This window comes from Manis pentadactyla, chromosome 1 (genome assembly GCF_030020395.1).
Source record: "Manis pentadactyla isolate mManPen7 chromosome 1, mManPen7.hap1, whole genome shotgun sequence".
Lineage (NCBI taxonomy): Eukaryota > Metazoa > Chordata > Mammalia > Pholidota > Manidae > Manis > Manis pentadactyla.
Genome location: NC_080019.1, coordinates 137,176,482 through 137,198,247, shown reverse-complemented (window position 1 = coordinate 137,198,247; position 21,766 = coordinate 137,176,482). Strand labels below are relative to the sequence as shown.

At 36.1% G+C, this 21,766-nt stretch overlaps 1 protein-coding gene across 8 annotated transcripts in view; it reads left to right on the top strand.

The window, feature by feature from the left end:
- The window catches only part of USP25 (ubiquitin specific peptidase 25), a 152,960-nt gene continuing 131,194 nt past the window's right edge, over window positions 1–21,766 (top strand). For 7 of the 8 annotated variants that reach the window (XM_036881444.2, XM_036881441.2, XM_036881438.2 and 4 more), the window contains exon 1: window positions 1–134. In XM_036881444.2, coding sequence (XP_036737339.2) covers window positions 90–134 — 45 coding nt within the window. In that variant the 5' untranslated portion in view covers window positions 1–89. The remainder of the gene's footprint in view (window positions 135–21,766) is intronic. The other variant, XM_057501695.1, reaches the window with a different exon arrangement.

The following is a 21,766-nucleotide window of genomic DNA, read 5'->3' as shown; positions in this document are numbered from 1 at the left end:
CCGTCCGCACCGCTCCCTGGGGATCGGCGGAGTGCGGCAGCCAGGGCGGGCGGAGGCGCGAGGAGCCGGACGCCGGCGCCGCGGGGGCCATGACCGTGGAGCAGAACGTGCTGCAGCAGAGCGCGGCGCAGAAGGTAAGGCGACCCCGCGAGCCGGCGCGGCGCGGCGCGGCCCGGCTTCTCCTTCCGACGTGCTGCTCTCGCCCGCCTGGCCGGGCGCTCCCGGCCTTCCCCCTTCGCCGCGCGGCCTCCGCCGTCCCGGTCTCCTCCCCCGCTGCCCGGCGCCTTTGGGGGCGTCGCGCCCAGTGCCGGGCTGCGTGTGGGGAGCGGGGTGTAGTTAGCGGATTTCAGGCCACTTCCTTGCCGATTGTTTCCCTGTAGCAGACAGTACTGGGTATTTATTGAGAGCGATCTTCACATTCCTACACTCTATACCTCTTCTTAATTAAACTTTATCCTTCTTCTGCTTAAAAAAAAAAAAAGAGCCAATTGTCATCCCTTCTGAGCAGTTTTTATTTCGAAGATAGCATTTCAGGACTGCTATTGTGTAAAAAAGGTGTCCACCAGAATTCAATTGCTTGCCTGGCAGGGCAGGTACATTTACTAGGTGGACTCTTGATTCCTTTTTCTCTTTCTGTTTCTTTTTCTTTTCCTTTAGAAACTCTCCCTTAGAAAGGGAAGCTTTTCTGGTCATGTTTATTCCAGGAATCTGTTGTCCCCTAAGTTTGACCTTGTTCACCTTTTACCCTTGCATCAGTCTCACATTCAAATTGTCACTCATTTAAGTAAAAAGAAAAAAAATCTGTGTTGCGGAGCTTCAGATCTTTCATAGTGAATAGTGAGAGATGCTCCTTTTATTCTAGATACTGTTTTCAGAATCTCAAGTGCACTATGATGGCTAGCACCATATCCTGAAGAGTAGTTGGCTGTGGCTGTGTATATATATATTTGTCATTTGTGTGAAAAGCATTTCATGCAAAAGAGAAACATTGCTTTGGTCGTGTTGGAATTATGGGGATAACTAGGGTTTACTGTCGGGAGCTGCTGAAGATGTGTTTGGTTTATCTGGGTGAGTAATGAATGCCCCACCTACTTGTGCTTGATTTTGGAATAAGGCCTGTTATTCTAAAATGGACTGCATATACTCTCAGCATGCTAAGTTTTCGCCTTGAGGTTATCTTTAGAATTTTATGATAGTAGTTGAGGTAATTGAAGAATTTTTGGAAAGCAAGGATAGTGCATTGTTATTTTAGGCACTTTGACAAAGTTGTCTTTGGAACTCCTGTGTGTTATTAATTACTGGTAAATTTTGCAGATTATTGCAGATTGAAGTTTGTTTACAGTGAAATAGTTCTAGATTTAATAATGGGAGCTTAAAAAAGTTGACCTTCTAATCCCCACTATTCAATTTTGAGTATCTTATACTTTAGGTTTCGATGTTGAGTGATAAAGTATTAATACTTGGAACAGAATCTCGTGCTCATATACACACTAAGCAGTATTTAATACTTTTGTTATGATTTTTATAGTTCTTTTCAATGTGGAATGGCAAAGGCTATTTCTTTAAAAGTGGGAAACAGCTTAATTTGAACAATGGCAAGAAGTTTTTTTTTTTGAAATTGATTTTAACTAAACTTCTTTAGAGTATCAAATTATACAGATCTGCCTGGATCAGAGGTTTATGCATAAAAATATAGAATCAAGAATCCAATTACTGAAAGTGATCTTGGCTGTCAAGTCCAATTTCCTAGTTTAATGAACTCTCCCTGTTTACATAAAGGGAGTAGTTGTTAATCCAAAATAGTGTGTGTTAGATCATTTCTTTGATACTAGGGAAATTTTTTTAGAGCATTATAATACATTTATTTTTATACTTCTATCATAGTATTATGTTTTTCAAAAAGAAAGGCTTTATATGTTTCTGTGCTTTCCACATTAATATGCCATTATTTGTTATTCGTGTTAGAACTATTTAAAAAAATATTTGTATGGTATAAATACTTTGAACCATTTGCTTCAAATAAATTGGTAGACTTAAATCTACCAAGCTAGTAACTAGGAAGTGAACTTGAGGCTAGTAACTAGGAAGTGAATTTCAATCTTTAGAGGAAACAAAAGTGAAACTTTTGTTTTCACTTACAAACCTAATGAATTATCAGTAAAAGGAGAGGTGCCTGGTGCATATTGCATAACAAAGATTTTAGCTTATTTTCTGTTCTCCTTAGACACATTGTGTCTATGCTCACACACACACACACACACACATATATGTGTATATATATATATATATATAATGCAAATAGTTATATTTTAGCTTGAACAGTTTCCAATATTTTCAAGATTGTTTTTTCTTCCACAAAGATGTATGATTAGTAATCTTTTTTTTAAAAAGAGTACAGCACAAAACTTTCATAGGCCTTTTGTTCACCTACGAAGTAACTTGTCACAATATAATAAGAGGCAAGGAGCTGTGTTTTCCTCTGATGTGGTTTGTACTTGATTACTGAAGTTTGGCCATCGCAGGAAGTTATGAGATATAAAATTGCAGAGAGTTGATTTTCTGAGATTTAGATGATAGAGGTGAGGTGAAATTGGTGGCAGATAAGCTGCAATAAAATTCCTTTGTAATTTTGGTTTTGAATTTGTATCTTCAACCTCTGTGCTTGATACTTACCTTACTGTAGGATTTTTGAATCTCAGAAATTTGGTACCTTAGATTTGGGTCCTAAGTGAGAGTTCTCTAGGGAAGCAATTTAGAAGCTTTCCTCTTGGGACCAAATTAATTTATGGAGTGAAGCTAGCTAGATACTACTTACATTAAATTTGTTACTCTGAGTTGAATAAAATATAAGTTCATAAGGGCAGGTATTTTGTTCATTTTGTTTCACTGTAGGACTTAGAACAGTTTCTTGCACATAATTGGTTTCAGTAAATATTTAATGAATGAAATAACTAGTGAATGTTTTCTAGAAGGAATATGCAAGTTTGCAATAGTTACTTTAGTTTCCTAACTGAACCTCAAGATTTCATGTTATGAGAAACAATGTATGCTGGAAACTGTTGGAATATAGGTGTACTGCAGTAGTCAAAGACCATAGGATGTGCGTAGGATGTAAATCACTTTTTTCTGACCTTGGGCAAGTCATTAAATGCCCCGAATCTTCTTTTAAAGCCTGTAAGTTAGTATGATTAGACCTGGACAACTTTGTTTTAGATCTGAGTGTTTAGTGGAGCTAAGCATGTGTTTTTTCCAGACAGGACAAAAAAGAAATAGTAGTAGATGGAGGCAGAAGGAGGCTTATGGATCTGTAGTCAACTTTCACTAAATTACAGTGGGGGATTAGGTGGGAAGGGTGTCACAGATTAATCAAGTTGAGTTAAAACAAAATTTGACAAACAATACACTACACTGGGTAAGTTTATCACTAAAAATAATGTAGTATTTTCTAAATTTAGGTATCGTCTAAAGTTATAAAAATGCAGCAGCATTTCAAGGGGCAGTTAACATAAATCACTGTAAACATTACATAAAAGGTATACTCCTTAGTACTAAGTAGTTGGTTATTTTGTTATTAGAATAACAAGTAGACTTGGTTTGGGTAGAGCGCTAGGGATTCAGCTGCTTACTCCCTTCCTTTCCCTTCCCTCTCTCAAGTAATTTTGATTTGTATACTAAACATTGTATCTAGCTGCCTTAATGAACTCTCATTAGTTCTATTAAATAGTCTGTTGATTTTCTTCAGTGTTCTGTGTATGCAATACATATCATTTGTAATTCCTTGTCAATATTCATACTTTTTAAATTTACTGTTTTATTGCTTTAGCTAAGATTACAGATTACTACTAAGATTAATGTTAGTTTCTGTTATGTGTTCATTACGATATGGAAATTTCCTTATAGTCCAAAGTTTTTAAAATGTTTTGAAATAATATTTAGATGTTGACTGTTATCAAATGTCCTTTTTTTGTGACAACTGATGTATTTTATGTGTTGATAGTAAGTACAGCAATTGTAATAGATAACATGGAATATTTACTATGTAGAATTGTGCTAGAGTGTTTTCAAACTTTTATTTTCATTTACTCTTCTCAACCTCCTTATTAGAGGAGCGTTATTGTTTTTTTCTTTTATGTTGTGGTTGAGGAAACAGTATTAGTGAAGCTAAGAACTGTGAAGCAACATTTCATTGCTATTATGTTTGAGAGTTGGAACAGGGTCATGAGACTGGTGAGCCCCTGCACTTAAGCATTATGCTGTATCACTTTATGGAAAAATCTCATTTAGTCTTGATGTTCCAAATTCAAATACTAAATTTTAACCTAGAATGTATTACCTGTACTCTTAAATGAGATTGGGTACACAGTTTGCTTTTGTGTGTAGGGTTTGCTCATAGAATCATTACAAAGCTTTTTGTGTTTTTCTATGCTTTTGGAATTGTTTAGCACAGGATTAGGTTAAGTCCTTCAAAATTGATGGTATTTAACCTTTTTTTAATCACTCAGCCTAAGTGTGTGTAACTTTGAAGGTTGATAAATTGAAGGTTGATAAATATGGCTGACCATTTTATTAGACAAGTTTTACATAAGCTTTCCAAATTTGGCTATTATCTTAGATTTTCTGCCTCTTTGAGAGTCAATTTTTAAAATGTTTTATAGATTTAGATTCTATTTCATTTAGATTTCCATATATATTGATCTGATGTTTTCTCTTAAATTTGTATATGTGTAGATCCCTTTCTTACTACTGTTTTCTTCTCAGTAATGTTTGCCAGACGCTGATCTATTTTATTGGTTTCTCCAAAATACAGCTCTTTGTTTCATTTAAAACTTCTGTTTCATCTCCTCATTTATTAGTTTTTGCTTTTCTCTTTAGTAATTCCACCTTCCTTCTCATTTTGGCGGTTATTTTTTTAATTTTTGTACTTAAATTTAACATTTAGTGAGTTACCAATCATGTTTAATAGTGAAAAACATTTTGGGCTGTCGATTTTCATCTGATTTTGTTTTGGATTTATTTTATTTTTCTAATTATTTATAAGTTTATTTACTTCCCAAAATGTTGCATTTTAAAAATTGTTGATTCTTGGGTTCCATGCACTGTGTTTGGAGAGTATTTGTAATAATTTTAGAAATATATAATTTCTTAATAACTAAGTTATTCTTCAAACTAATTTGTAATGAGCATAGTTTTAATGAGCACAAGAAAAGGATGGGTATTCTTTGAGGGTTATAGAGTTCTATATTTATATATACATGGTGTGATATGAATATGTCATGTATTTTTCTCTCAAACTATGAGAGATGTCAGTATCTCTACCTAGAATATAATCTCATCAAATTTTCTTTGTATTTCTAATGGGTCTAATCCAAACTTGGGTGTTCTGCTGGTCTTTTAGTAGGATTTACATATATGGTAATGACTGATAAATTTAATTTTTAAAAATTTTCATCTGAGTTTCCATATACTAGTGCTGTTTTCCCCACTCATTTTTGATGAATTGATCGAGTTTTCATTGTATCACCTCCCCCACCATTGCCTCTTAAATCCTCTAATGTGTTGGAAATACTTTCTCATTTCTGCTCTTTTATATTTAAGCAAATATATCTAAACATGTATTTTTCTGATAGTATCAGAAATTAATAATGAGTTTTTTCTCCTTCCCATTGCCCCCGGTAAGACTTTTTTAGCATATTTTTATTTACAGCATTACTGATTTTGTTGGGATGATACAGAATTGTAAGTGATGACATTTAAAATTTCTTAAGGTATACCTTATATCAGAAATATTATTTGTCTTTATTTATAGCTAATTAGTTTGTAAAAATTAAGTATTTAATTTTAACTATATGTTTTTCGGTATAGAATAATACTGTTTGATGTTACTCTACCTTTTGTTTTGTAAATAAGTAAACTCTGTAAGCTCATAAGATTTCCCCTTTGCTTTTGGAATCCAGAAATTTCGTGTGTGAGTTTGAGGGTGTGTGTGTATATATCATTTAACAGTCTTGCTTAGGATTTTTGATCTGAAAACTTTAGTATTCTTAGCACAAACATACGTATTTTAAAATTGTTGCTTCTACTGTATTTATTCTCCTCTGTAATTACATTATTTTAATATTAGATAACCGTTGCTTCAAATTTTTTTGGCTTTTTAAAAATTTTGTTATCATTAATCTACAATTACATGAAGAACATGTTTAGTAGGCTCTCCCCTACCCCAAGTACCCCCCACAAACCCATTACAGTCACTGTCCGTCAGCATAGTAAGATGTTGTAGAATCACTACTTGTCTTCTATGTGTTGCAAAGCCCTCCCCTTTTCCCCACCCCCCACATTATACATGCTAATCATAATACCCCCTTTCTTCTTCCCCACCTTTACCCCTCCCGACCCTCCCATTCTCCCCAGTCTCTTTCCCTTTGGTAACTGTTAGTCCATTCTTGGGTTCTGTGATTCTGCTGCTGTTTTGTTCCTTCAGTTTTTCTTTTGTTCTTATACTCCACAGATGAGTGAAATCATTTGGTATTTGTCTTTCTCCGCTTGGCTTATTTCACTGAGCATAATACCCTCTAGCTCCATCCATGTTGTTGCAAATGGTAGGATTTGTTTTCTTCTTATGGCTGAATAATATTCCATTGTGTATATGTACCACATCTTCTTTATCCATTCATCTACTGATGGACACTTAGGTTGCTTCCATATCTTGGCTATTGTAAATAGTGCTGTGATAAACATAGGGGTGCATCTGTCTTTTTCAAACTGGAGTGCTGCATCCTTAGGGTAAATTCCTAGAAGTGGAATTCCTGGGTCAAATGGTAAGTCTACTTTGAGCATTTTGAGGAACCTCCATATTGCTTTCCACAATGGTTGAACTAATTTGCATTCCTACCAGCAGTGTAGGAGGGTTCCCCTTTCTCCACAACCTCGCCAACATTTGTTGTTGTTTGTCTTTTGGATGGTAGTCATCCTTACTGGTGTGAGGTGATATCTCATTGTGGTTTTAATTTGCATTTCTCTGATAACTAGCGATGTGGAGCATCTTTTCATGTGTCTGTTGGCCATCTGTATTTCTTCTTTGGAGGACTGTCTGTTCTGCTCCTCTGCCCATTTTTTTATTGGATTATTTGCTTTTTGTTTGTTGAGGTGTGTGAGCTCTTTATATATTTTGGATGTCAACCCTTTATCGGATCTGTCATTTATGAATATATTCTCCCATACTGTAGGGTACCTTTTTGTTCTATTGATGGTGTCCTTTGCTGTACAGAAGCTTTTCAGCTTGATATAGTCCCACTTGTTCATTTTTGCTTTTGTTTTCCTTGCCGGGGGGATATATTCATGAAGAAGTCACTCATGTTTATGTCCAAGAGATTTTGCCTATGTATTTTTCTAAGAGTTTTATGGTTTCATGACTTACATTCAGATCTTTGATCCATTTCGAATTGACTTTTGTGTATGGGGTTAGACAGTGATCCAGTTTCATTCTCTTACATGTAGCTGTCCAGTTTTGCCAGCACCATCTGTTGAAGAGACTGTCATTTCCCCATTGTATGTCCATGGCTCCTTTATCGAATATTAATTGACCATATATGTTTGGGTTAATGTCTGGAGTCTCTAATCTGTTCCACTGGTCTGTGGTTCTGTTCTTGTGCCAGTACCAAATTGTCTTGATTACTATGGCTTTGTAGTAGAGCTTGAAGTTGGAGAGTGAGATCCCTGCCTCTTTATTCTTCTTTATCAGGATTGCTTTGGCTATTCGGGGTCTTTGGTGTTTCCATATGAATTTTTGAACTGTTTGTTCCAGTTCGTTGAAGAATGTTGTTGGTAATTTGATAGGGATTGCATTGAATCTGTATATTGCTTTGGGCAGGATGGCCATTTTGACAATATTAATTCTTCCTAGCCAAGAGCATGGGGTGAGTTTCCATTTGTTAGTGTCCTCTTTAATTTCTCTTAAGAGTGTCTTATAGTTTTCAGGGTATAGGTCTTTCACTTCTTTGGTTAGGTTTATTCCTAGGTATTTTATTTTTTGATGCAATTGTGAATGGAATTGTTTTCCTGATTTCTCTTTTTATTGGCTCATTGTTAGTGTATAGGAAAGCCAAAGATTTCTGTGTGTTAATTTTGTATCCTGCAACTTTGCTGTATTCCGATATCAGTTCTAGTAGTTTTGGAGTGGAGTCATTAGGGTTTTTTATGTACAATATCATGTCATCTGCAAATAGTGACAGTTTAACTTCTTCTTTACCAATCTGGATTCCTTGTATTTCTTTGTTTTGTCTAATTGCCGTGGCTAGGACCTCCAGTACTATGTTAAATAACAGTGGGGAGAGTGGGCATCCCTGTCTTGTTCCCGATCTCAGAAGAAAAGCTTTCAGCTTCTCGCTGTTCAGTATGATGTTGGCTGTGGGTTTATCATATATGGCCATTATTATGTTGAGGTACTTGCCCTCTATACCCATTTTGCTGAGTTTTTATCATGAATGGATGTTGAATTTTGTTGAAAGCTTTTTCAGCATCTATTGAGATGATCATGTGGTTTTTGTCTTTCTTTTTGTTGATGTGGTGGATGATGTTGATGGATTTACGAATGTTGTGCCATCCTTTCTTCCCTGGGATGAATCCCACTTGGTCGTGGTGTTTGATCCTTTTGATATATTTTTGAATTCAGTTTGCTAATATTTTGTTGAGTATTTTTGCATCTACGTTCATCAGGGATATTGGTCTGTAGTTTTCTTTTTTGGTGGGGTCTTTGCCTGGTTTTGGTATTAGGGTGATGTTCGCTTCATGGAATGAGTTTGGGAGTATTCCCTCCTCTTCTATTTTTTGGAAAACTTTAAGGAGAATGGGTATTACGTCTTCTCTGTATGTCTGATAAAATTCCGAGGTAAATCCATCTGGCCCAGGGTTTTTTTTCTTGGGTAGTTTTTTGATTACTGCTTCAATTTCTTTGCTGGTGATTGGTTTGTTTAGATTTTGTGTTTCTTCCTTGGTCAGTTTTGGAAGGTTGTATTTTTCTAGGAAGTTGTCCATTTCTCCTAGGTTTTCCAGCTTCTTTGCATATAGGTTTTCATAGTAGTCTCTGATAATTCTTTGTATTTCTGTTGGGTCCGTCGTGATGTTTCCTTTCTCATTTCTGATTCTGTTGATGTGTGTTGATTCTTTTTTTTCTGTTAATGATTCTGGCTAGAGGCTTATCTATTTTGTTTATTTTCTCAAAGAACCAGCTCTTGGTTTCATTGATTTTTTTCTATTGTTTTATTCTTCTCAATTTTGTTTATTTCTTCTCTGATCTTTATTATGTCCCTCCTTCTGCTGACTTTAGGCCTCATTTCTTCTTCTTTTTCCAATTTTGATAATTGTGACATTAGACTATTCATTTGGGTCTGTTCTTCCTTCTTTAAATATACCTGGATTGCTATATACTTTCCTCTTAAGACTGCTTTCGCTGAGTCCCACAGAAGTTGGGGCTTTGTTTTGTTGTTGTCATTTATTTCCATATATTGCTGGATCTCTATTTTAATTTGGTCATTGATCCATTGACTATTTAGAAGCGTGTTGTTAAGCCTCCATGTGTTTGTGAGCCTCTTTGCTTTCTTGGTACAATTTATTTCTAGTTTTATACCTTTGTGTTCTGAATAGTTCGTTGGTGGGATTTCAGTCTTTTTGAATTTACTGAGGCTCTTTTTATGGCCTAGTATGTGGTCTGTTCTGGAAAATGTTCATGTGCACTTGAGAAGAATGTGTATCCTGCTGCTTTTGGGTGTAGAGTTCTATAGATGTCTATTAGGTCCATCTGTTCTAGTGTGTTGTTCACTGCCTCTGTGTCCTTACTTATTTTCTGTCTGGTGGATCTGTCCTTTGGAGTAAATGGTGTGTTGAAGTCTCCTAAAATGAATATATTGCAGTCTGTTTCCTCCTTTAGTTCTGTTAGTATTTGTTTCACATATGCTGGTGCTCCTGTGTTGGGTGCATATATATTTATAATGGTTATATCCTCTTGTTGGACTGAGCCCTTTATCATTATGTAATGTCCTTCTTTATCTCTTGTTACTTTCTTTGTTTTGAAGTCTATTTTGTCTGATACTAGTACTGCAACACCTGCTTTTTTCTCCCTATTGTTTGCATGAAATATCTTTTTCCATCCCTTGACTTTTAGTCTGTGCATGTCTTTGGGTTTGAGGTGAGTCTCTTGTAAGCAGCATATAGATGGGTCTTGTTTTTTTATCCATTCAGTGACTCTATGTCTTTTGATTCGTGCATTCAGTCCATTTACATTTATTGTGATTATCGATAGGTATGCACTTATTGCCATTTCAGGCTTTAGATTCATGGTTACCAAAGGTTCCAGGTTACTTTCCTTACTATCTAAGAGTCTTACTTAACTCACTTAGTATGCTGTTACAAACACAATCTAAAGGTTCTTTTCTATTTCTCCTCCTTTTTCTTCCTCCTTCATTCTTTATATATTAGGTATCAAATTCTGTACTTTTTGTCTATCCCTTGATTGACTTTGGGGATAGTCAGTTTAATTTTGCATTTGCCTCACAATCAGCTGCTCCACCCTCCCTACCATGATTTTACTACCTCTGGTGACAGCTATCCAACCCTTGGAACACTTCCATCTATAGCAGTCCCTCCAAAATAGACTGCAAAGATGGTTTGTGGAAGGTAAACTCTCTCAGCTTTTGCTTATCTGGAAATTGTTTAATCCCCCCTTCAAATTTAAATGATAATCTCGCCCAATAAAGTAATCTTGGTTTCCAGGCCCTTCTGCTTCATGGCATTAAATACATCATGCCACTCCCTTCTGGCCTGTAAGGTTTCTGCTGAGAAGTCTGTTGTTAGTCTGATGGGCTTTCCTTTGTATGTGATCTTATTTCTGCCTCTGGCTGCTTTTAACAGTCTGTCCTTATCGTTGATCTTTCCCATTTTAACTACTATGTGTCTTGGTGTTGTCTTCCTTGGGTCCCTTGTATTGGGGGATCTGTGGATCTCCATGGCCTGACAGACTATGTCCTTCCCCAGATTGGGGAAGTTTTCAGCAACTACCTCCTCAAAGACACTTTCTATCCCATTCTCTCTTTCCTTCTTCTGGTATCCCTATAATGTGAATATTGTTCTGCTTGGATTGGTCACACAGTTCTCTCAATATTCTTTCATTTTTAGAGATCCTTTTTTCTCTCTGTGCTTCAGCTTCTTTGTATTCCTCTTCTCTAGTTTCTATTTCATTTATTTTCTCCTCCACCGTATCCAACCTGCTTTTAATACCCTCCATCGTGTTCTTTAATGATTGGATCTCTGACCTGAATTCATTCCTGAGTTCTTGGATGTCTTTCTGTACCTCCATTTGGATGTTGATGATTTTTATTTTGAACTCCCTTTCAGGAAGAGTCACGAGGTCCATATCATTAAATCTTTCTCAGGAGTTGTATTAACAATTTTACTCTGGACAAGGTTCCTTTGGTGTTTCCTATTTGTATATGGCGCCCTCTAGTGTCCAGAAGCTCTATTCTGTAGCTGCTGAGCCCCTGAAGCAATGTTGGGAGTTGCAGGGGAGCGGTCCTGGTGCCTGGGGGTAGGAAAGAGCTGTTCCCCGCCTCCCGGCTCCTGTGCCTGTCTCCACTGCCTGAGCCAGTGGGCCGGTCACACAGGTATAAGTTTTTGTCCCAGAGCAGCCAGATATGGATCCCTGCTTTCCACAAGCAGCCAGAATCCCAGTCTCCCCAGGAACTCTGCCTGTATTAACTTTCCAACCCAGTAGTCATGTGAGTCTCATGAAAGCACCATGAAATGTAGGTTTCTGCTCCCAGAGCAGATCTTCGGAGCTAGGTATTCAGCAGTCCCAAGGCTTCCACTCCCTCCCTGCTCCGTTTGTCTTCCTCCTGCCAGTGAGCTGGGGTCGGGGAGGGGCTCGGGTCCCGCGGAGCCGCAGCTCTGGTTCTTTACCCCGTTAGCTGAGGTCTGCTCTTTTTTCCAGGTGTGTGCAGTCTGATGCCATCCTCTTTCCTGTTGCTCTCTCAAGATTAGTTGTGCCAATTAAATTTTCTAATTGTATCCAGTTTTAGGAGGAAGCCTCTGTCTCTCCTCTCACACCGCCATCTTTTTTAATCAAATTTTATTTTATAATTTTTTCTCTCTTTTTGTCTTATGTGCTCTGATAACTTTTTAGTTTTTTAAGATTATTTTTTTTTGTAATTCCAATTCTATATTTACTACCTCAGGTGGTCAAATACTACTTTTTGGGGTTTGTTTTAATAAACATTTTTAGTTGATTCCAAAGTGAATATAATGAGTTAATCATAAACATTAGTTCATGATTAGCTGTCCATGTAAATATGTTTTCATTTATGTAATTATTTTTAATAAGTAATCAATAATTTAACAATAAATAATTTTAACACATATGAACCCACTACTTAAAAGCTAGAAGTTAAAAAATATCCTATATTTAACCATATAGTCCCCTCATCTCATCTATTTCCATTTGAGATTGTAATCATCTTGAATCCTCTGTTGATTCTCCCTTTGATTACCTTTTTATTGAATCTCTATGAGTTCTTGAAAGTATATATTTTTAATATTTAGTTGTTTTAACTTTAGGAAGTTTTTCTTCCACAATATCTAAAAGTTATTCATCTAGCATTTATACTAAGAGTTTTCAAGTTATATTTGCAACATTTAGACCGTATTCCATTTGTGCTTAATTTTTGTGCCTGGTGTGAGGTAGCGATCCAGTTTAATTTTTATTGTACAGTACATAAAATTTTTTTATTGTTAATCTAACTGAAAAGTTAATGCTTTCCCCCACTGAAGTGACATGTGATCTCTCATATAAAAAAGCTTTATGTAAAATGCTTTTTTCCTCTCTGTGCTATTTTTTTCCATCATTCATTCTGTGAGTACTATCTTGTATTCATTGCTATAACATCATAGTAATTTCTAGTGCTGGAAAAGTAAGCTTGCTCCTCTTCTTCCAACATGTCTTGCATGTTATTTTTCCTTAGAAATTTTAGAATAATCTCACCAGCTTCTCTGAAAAACTTTTGAGTTTTTTATTAATTTCATTGAGCTATAGCCAAATTTTGGATCATTAACACTTTTATTATACTGAGTCCTTCCATGAATAGGGTAGATTTTTTTTACTTAGGTCTTCTTTAGTATCTCTTATTCACTTTATAATTTTAGCTGTAGAATTCTTATACATCTTTTGTCCTAGATAGTTGATAATTCTTGATAGCAATTATGTGTGGCACTTTAAAATATTTGTTACTGATGTGTACAAATGCACCTGGCTTTTGAATATTCAGCTTGCTAAACTTTTCTATTTTAATATTTTTCCAGAGATGATTTAGTTTTTTCTATGTAAAAGATGATGTCATGAATAAATCATGACCGTTTTATTTATTTCCAATTTTTATGCCTGCAATTTCATTTTTTATGGTTGTACTAGGTAAGACCTCTAATAAATGTTGATTAGAAGGGATGATAGTGGATACTGTTTTATTGCTGGTTTTAGAGGGCAGGTTCCTATGTTGAGACTTAATGTACTTCTAGTATTTACATGTGTTAGTAGTATGGGCTTATATGTTATAAAGAGGGTTCTGCTTTTAAAGAACTAAAGGATATTATAGTAATTTAAATTTTGATGCTTGCATGTACTTTTTCCTTTGAGTCCTGGTGATGCTTGTGAAAGTTTTTACTCCAGGAATCTGGTGTGGCAGTTGGGGGGAGATAGGTGGTTTGTCAGCCACTTCTCTGTCATCTGAGGTCCTATAAAGTGCAGGAAATGCACTTTTTTTTTTCTTTATCATAGGCTTTCCCTTGTCTCTTCCTCCAGAGTCCATTCCACAATTATTTATTTCTGCACAGATGTGCATAGAGTAGGGGTAGTTATAAGAGTCTTTCTTCTCCTTACATTACACACATTGTTTCTCTCCAATGTTGAATAAGTGCCATAAGCACTGACTGCAGCAGTGCCCTGCCTTGTTGCTGCAAATATAAGTGGTGAGTATGGTATCACAACTCATAATAATCATTGATTTATTTATATGATATGTGAAAGACCAAGTTTGGTTTGTGAAAGCCAGTTTTGGAATGTCATTATGCAGTGTGGGTAAGTACATGACACGAAAGTTGAATTTATAAAATAACCCTTATTAATTTTCAAGAATATGCTTCTTGTCATGATATTTTGTTTTGTGAATGTAGTAAGTTTTCGGTTGTCTCCTTTTATCTCCCTTGATTAACTGTTTCAGTACAGTCTATCTCCTTTATTTTTAGTCTTGGTCTTTGAGCCACTAAATATTTAAAAATGTTCAGCAGTGATTTCCTTGTTTCTTCAGCCTTGTTGGTATAGGTTTAGATCAGAGTTTCTTACCGTGTGATTTGTGGACTACCTTAATTTTCTGTGGTGCTTGCTAAAAATGTAAAATTCTGTGCCTTACTCCAGACCCATTGTTCCACGACTCTAAGGGTTGGCTGTGGCATTTTTCACAAGAATCCTAAATGATCTTCTGCACTTAAAGTTTGAGGACCACTAGTTGAAATTAGTTAGGATCCTTAAAGGTGAAAATTGACAGTGTGGTCTCCCAGGGTGTGAATTACTCGATACACCGAGTTTAACATGGGAGCAGGGTCTCTTTGAATACAGAGGCTTTCTTATGTTCCAAGTGTTTCTCCCCATTGGTGCACTGACATGCTTATGTTGTAAGGGAAATGTCTCTTCCCTCAGGCTTTATGGCCAACATTTCTACGGAATCCTAAAGCTTAGGTTCATAGTTGGGACACCTGTCACCCTAACCCCAGTAGGGCAAATTTAGTCTTCATTTTATTCACTGAATCACACATCAGGGAGTTGGGAAACAATTATGTGTATGCTAAGGTTGCAGTCTACCTGTTACTCTTGTTTTTGGGGTGTGTGTGTGCTGAATCATTTCTGAAAGATCTTTTGTATGTATGTGTGTGAAACATAGCATATGAAAACTTACGTATACCTTAAAAAATACAGTAAGATTATACTATCCTCTACGTGAACTAGAATATCTTGCTGTTCTAGAAGTTACCTTCATGCCTCAACCAAACTGACTTTTCCTTCTGCTTCTTACCAGCTGCTATCTTGACTCTTCCAAGTTAACGTTACGGTGGTATATTACAAAAAATAAAGTGAAAGCATCCATTTAAAGGGTATAATTACATGAATTTTGGCACATAGAACATTTCCATCACTTCAAAAGTTTCCTTGTGACAATCTTCCCAGTTAATATCTCCACCATCGCTATTCCAGGCAACCACTGATCTGATTTCTATCACTATAGATCCCAGTTTGGTCTGTTTTAGGTTTTTGCATGAATGGAATCATAAAGATTCCTTATTTTTTGCATTTGACATTTTTTGTTCAGCAAAAAGTTCTTGAGGTTCAGCCATATTTTTCATGTATTAGTAGTTTGTTACTTTTTATTGCTGGGTAATATTGTATTGTACGAATATCCCCAAATCTGTGTAAACATGTTCCTGTTGTTGGACTTTTGGGTTGTTTACAGTTTGTGGCTCTTATGAGTATTGTTGCTACATGTGCATTTATAAGCAGGTCTTTGAGTAGACAATATTTGCATTTGTCTTGGGCAAATATATAATAGAATTGTTATATTGCTAAATTATTATTCAAAATGGTTGTACCATTGTACACTCTAGTGATGTATGAGCATGCATTTTTACATTTTTGCTGATATTTGGATTGCCAACTTTGATGTTTTAGGCATTTAACGAGTACGCAGTGGTACCTCATGGTGGTATTAATTTGTATTTCCATAATGACTAATGGCTTTAAACATCTTTTCTTGAGTTTATTGGCCATTTCTGGATTATTTTTAAATACTGACTCTCATATATTATGTATTTTTAAATCCTCACAGAATCAGCAATAACAATAGCTGCTTATTGTTCCATGTCTGAACGTGGCAAAAAAGTTACAGTTGTTGCTAGACGTAAAACATCTTAGGAACACGTACTGCTGTGCTCAAAACAAAATGAAACTGCAGTTCTTTCTTCGTTATATGTAACCTTCTAAACTAACACCTGATAAAATGCTGAAGAATGAAAACCCTTTTCTTTTTCATGCCTCACACCGACATTAATCTCATTGATAATTGTACACACAGCGTACAAAATATTTTCACATTGTAGTTGGTTTGGAAGTTTAGAAAAGAATCTAGAGGACCAAAGGTGGGTGGGATGAACTATGTAGAGGTAAGCAATTGGGCAGAGAAAGACTGTTCTCACAGTTTTTGGTCCATGGGAGAATAAGAAAGAAGAGGAGCCTGTTTTGAACTGGAAAAGCAAGCCCTTGGTATTTGTTGGTGCAGTTCAGCCTGGAAGTGGGTGGAGTGGGGGTGAGCAGGATTGGCTGCAAGCTAAGAGCTAGGTCCTCAGTGAAGCAGAAAGGATGTTGGGAGGGAGTGTGGGTAGAGGGACTAGAAATCAAGAACCGTTGGTGACCTGTATGTGTTACTGTGGTAACACTAATGTGAGAACCAATATGGATGTGTGAAAACCATTCAGATTCCTAGAACTGACTTACAGGCTTCTTCCTCAGTGGGATCAAGACTTCAAGTCAGTGACAAGACTGCAAAACTAACAACTGATAATATTTTCATCCTTGCTGGTGGCATCAGAGGGAGCATGGTGGTGCACCTGAGTGTGTGGGGCTCCGGCTGGATAGATGGCTGGGATTAGCTCTGTGGTTTCTGTAGTGTTCGCTGGGTATGAGGCCCAGGTTTCTGGGGATGTAGGAATCAGAATGGGTCCCTCAGGGCATGGGGTTCTGTGGGAGGAGGTGTGGTCCTAGTGCTTGTGAACATCGGTTTTACTCAGCATGGCCACCTTGCGGTTGTTCTGAGGCAAGCTGTAGCCTCAGCGTCTGCCGTTTTCAGGTGGAAGTGAAAGCCCTTCTGTGCATTCTTGGCTATGCTAGTGGTGATCAGGGATACTTTATACCCCTTGCAGGTAGTGCTGTCTGGGTTTCATGTGCAAAGGGAGGGGGCTGACTAACAGTGTCTCTGTTCCTTCTCTTAATCCTGTCTTGGGATCTCAGGGGCCTTTCTGTTGGTGAAAGGGGAGATGGGCTGTGGGAGTAGGGGGAGGTGTGCAGGGGGTGTGGTGTGCTGCTCACCCCCACTCCACCCACTTCCAGGCTGAACTGTACCAACAAAACCCCATCTTTTCCTTAATGACCGTTTTTATATATTCTTTTGATGTTCTATATCTTGCTATTGGTTGTAGGAATTTATATATTCTGAATAAGTTTCTACTGTCATGTAACTTCCCTTTTCATTTTCTTTTCATTTCTGTTAAATCAAAGTATTTTAGCATTGAAGTTCATTTTATGCTTTTCTTTTATAATTAGTGTTTAAGTTTTTCAAAGCTTAGTTTACAAAAAATTTCCTATGCTTTCTTCTAAAATGTTTTATTATTTTAGCTTTTATGTTTAGGTCTGTGATCTATATGTAGTTTTTCTGTGTGTGCTCTGAGGTGTAAGAGTCAAGGTTCATGTGAAACAAATGAACCTTGTGTTGTAGTGCATTTATACTTCTGGATATACCAGAACTTAAGCTATTCTACTGTTGAGAAACAATTTGGTAATCTTTCTGTGGGCCATTGAGATGTTTTTCCTGTGAAATTAGCATTTGTTTCTTTGTTTGTTTTTTCTTTTGGGTTGTTTTCCCTTTTCCTTTTTGATTTTAGAGCTTTTTGTAATCTAGATTTTTTTTTCACTTAGATATTTTGCAAATATTTTTTCCCATTTTCAGGATGTCTTTTTATTTCCTGTATGGTATACTTTCATAAATAGGAGTTCATTTTAATTTCGCCTCATAAGCAATTAATTTACATTATTATTTGAACTTTCATATCCTATTTCATAAATATATTCTCTTTTATTTTCCTCTAATCTTGTTTTGCCTTCGGTATTTAAGTTGTTTTCCACTTGGATTTGAATTCATATTGTTTGGGTAGATGCCCAAATTACTTTTCTGCCTTGGAGAACCAGCAACTTTATTGAAAAGTTATTCCTTTTTCCCCATTAATAGTCCACCTGATGACAATATATTTTATCCTTGAGTTGAGGCCTTTTTAAAGGTACTCTCCCTTGAATTAAAGAAATACAAATTTATTATAGTTCCTCTGAAACTTGCACAGATATAAACTAGGCATAAATTTGTTATGTTCTATGTGTAGATCTTATGCACTAAAAAAAACCAACTGGTAACTTAGATGTAACTAAAACTAAAAAATCAGTAAAATTTAAAATAACAAGCTTAATTTGATGATGGTAGTGTCTTATAAAAGCTAACTTGGCACTTGAAACTTCAGCCAAGGAAATTACTATATGTGTGTGTATAGGGTGCTCTTGTATCAATACTATTAAACTTTGAGAGTAGATTTTATTGTAGTTTTCATCCACGTTGCATCTGTGATCCTGATATTCAGTTGACAGCCATTGCTTTGGATGTGTTCTCAGCCTTTTTGTTTTAAAGTCTTCACAGATGTGCCTCCAAGTTTGATCATAGTTGGAATGTTTTTTTGGCTGTAGCTCAGGAAATGTAATTACTGCATTGTCTCTCAAGCCAAGTGTGATTTAGTGTGGAGTGCAATACACTTGCTGTGAATACAAGGTTAACAGTTACAGCTTACTTACAAGTTAGTGCCAAGTAAACATTAATTATTAGTATTTGTGAGTACTTTGCCTCGTGAATGTACTTTGGTGCTTGGGTGATCAGGAGGGTGAGGCATTGCCTTGCAGTGCCTGTAATACTTAGCTTATTATATTATATTTTAAATTAAAGGTAACTGCTTTTACAGACACCTTCAGACAGTATCATTATATTGGAGCAGTAACTTTGTTGTAATTACTGTTACCTCCCTTAGGGTTATTGTAGTTTGTTATAATGAGAGTTTGAAACCTTTTCAGGTGTGCTCTCAAAAATACTTAATACTTGAACACATATTGCAAACACAAAGATGTTGACAATTATTGGGTACGACGACAGTAGCAAGTAGGCCTTTCTGTTGCACAGGCTTTCTGTGATATTGTCAGCTTTCCTTGTGTGAACTTTCAGTACATATATTTAAACTATTTACATCTGGGCTATATAGCATGTTAAGATTTGACTGCTAATACAGTATACTGTGTTTTTCCTTCTTAACTGGGAATTTTTCAGTTTAGTCTTTAATTTCTTCTTTCTTCTTTGCAAGCTCTACCTTTGAGAGAGCACATATTTTTTCAGTCATGTTTGTTCATTATTACCACGTTTGTATATTCAAAATAAATTTTACACCCTCACATAAACTGTAGTTTCAGGTTTTCAATTGCCTGTTGTACAGTTCTTAGATATCCAGTCATCTCTCATTATCATGTTCATGTATTCATTTATTCTTTCTGTGTTTTAAGCAATTTGAGAAATAAAAAATGTACCCGAAGCTTATTATAGTTTGGTTATGGTGGGAGCCAGAAATGGAAATAAAATATTATAAGTTAAATGAAGTATTATAGACTGTATTGTTAGGACCAATGAGAGATCCAAAAAGAATAGGAAAGGCCTCAAAGAGGGAGGATATAGCTGAAATGAACTGTTGAAGATGAATAGGCAGATTGAGGGTATCATGGTAAGCAAAGAGGAGTCCATGACCAGGGACGAACAAACAAAACAATTTGGTGCTTGCTGTTGTCTACAGGTAGCTCTGTATGTCTAGATACAGTATAATAAGAAATAAATATTTAGTGTTTTTCCCAGGTTCCTGCTACAGAGCTTGTAACCCTTGGTATGTATTGTCTTTTGTCTGCTAATGAGATAACTCCTGGTTAAGGCATTAAATAGCTTCAAGATGGGACTATGCCTCAGAAAAACCAGCCACTGATTAGATGGTTAGAACTTTCAGCCCATGCCCCAGTCCAGGGAGGGGAGAGGGGCTGGAGATTGAGTTCAGTTACCATTGGCCAATGGTTTAATCAATCATGCCTCATAATGAGATCTCTGATGCTATATACTTTTAGTAAGTGCTCAGTTAAGTGGTAGTTCTAGGATAAAACTTAGTATATATGGTCAGTTTCTCCTTTCTTAATTGTTTTTGAGACTCTCTTAAAAATACAAAATTATGTCATTAATACATTGTTAGAATACAAAAATTGCTTTTAAGAAAGTTGTATTAGTAAGGATCAGTTTGGGCATAGAAACCAGACAATAATTTGAACAGGGAAAATTTAATACAGAGAATATTGACTAGTAACAGATATTTGGCTACTCACAGGTAAAGAGAACTCTGAAGGATAGAGGAAGGCATAAATTTTGGATAGGTCCTTCTTAAGACTACCAAGACTGAGATTCAGTTATTGGAGAGGCTGTGATTGAAGCCCACTGGAGTTTTCTGAGTTTCTGGAGGCATAGGACACTTCTGCAGATGCCACTTTTATGGGTCTAGAGGAGGAAGTGGCAGATGCTTTATTAAACCTAGCATTATATCTAGATGGTTGGATTTTCTAATAGTTGACTATATTATGTGTATAATTAGTATGACCAGAAGCTGTATTTGCTTTAAGGAATTGTTTGTTAAGAATTACATAGTGCTAAGAATTACATAGTGTTCTAGTTTGAAAGTTCTACTTAGAGCTTGTTTATTTTGTTTTGTAAGTAGGGGATTTTATTTTTGGACTGCAAATAAATTATGCAAATCTAAGTATGGAAACTAGAGATATATCAAGACTTAACTGGACAAGAGAGATATATTAGGAATCAGATTGTTAGCATAAAAAACAAGTTGAATACATATTTAAGCTGTAGACATCATAGTTCAAGGATGTGATTTTATTCACAGAAGTTTTGTTTACCCACATGTTTTCTAGAGTATAGGAACTCTATTTAAAAACATACTATTCCAAAAGATTTTACAAGTTGGGATTTTGAAACTCAAAATTCAAATAAACCATGTTTCATGGCATTGGGTTCTTACTTGGACTGGATATGTATTTAACTCTGTATGAACTTACCTTACAGTGCTGTGTGTAACAGTATTTTTGGGGAAAATTGCATTTAGCATCTCTATTTATGATGCATTTCTTTATCTGCCAATTAATAAGGATTGGCCAGGATTCTGTTAAGAGCATGGACATCATGCAGATGTTAGATTGGTTGGAGGGTTGGGGTGGCACGTAGGTATATGAACTCTGAGGTGAAGAAGGATGAAAACAAACATATATTGAGGACCAAGTATATCCATTGTCCTTACTACCTATTTCCCATATAGCATCTCATTACTCTTCTTCTTCTTTCTCTTTGTTTTTTGATTACATGAATGCTTAAGGTTGTAGCTCTGGGATTCTATGAAAAGTTAGGAAAAGACTTTTTACATTCATATTTTCTGGCATGTCTAAGTATTAATATAAATAGTGAAAAATTTAAAAAGCATACCTTCAGATTTATATACCCATAGAGGCAAATGATTAATTTATTTTAATATCAAAGTACGGTTAACTCCAAAACATTGAGGTAAGCTTGATTCTGGCAGTAGAAAATACAGGATACCCCAGCTGTTCGTGGAATTACTGTATAGATTTTTGCAGTTGGGAATTTCAACAATATTATACTGTATACTTACCTTCAAGCAGGATTCATAGGACAGTACTAGGAAATGAAACCTGTGAAATTCTAGGTAGAATGTAGAACATAAAAGTTTGCTTAAGTAAGTGGGCCTGATTTATGTATGCTGCTTGTTCCAC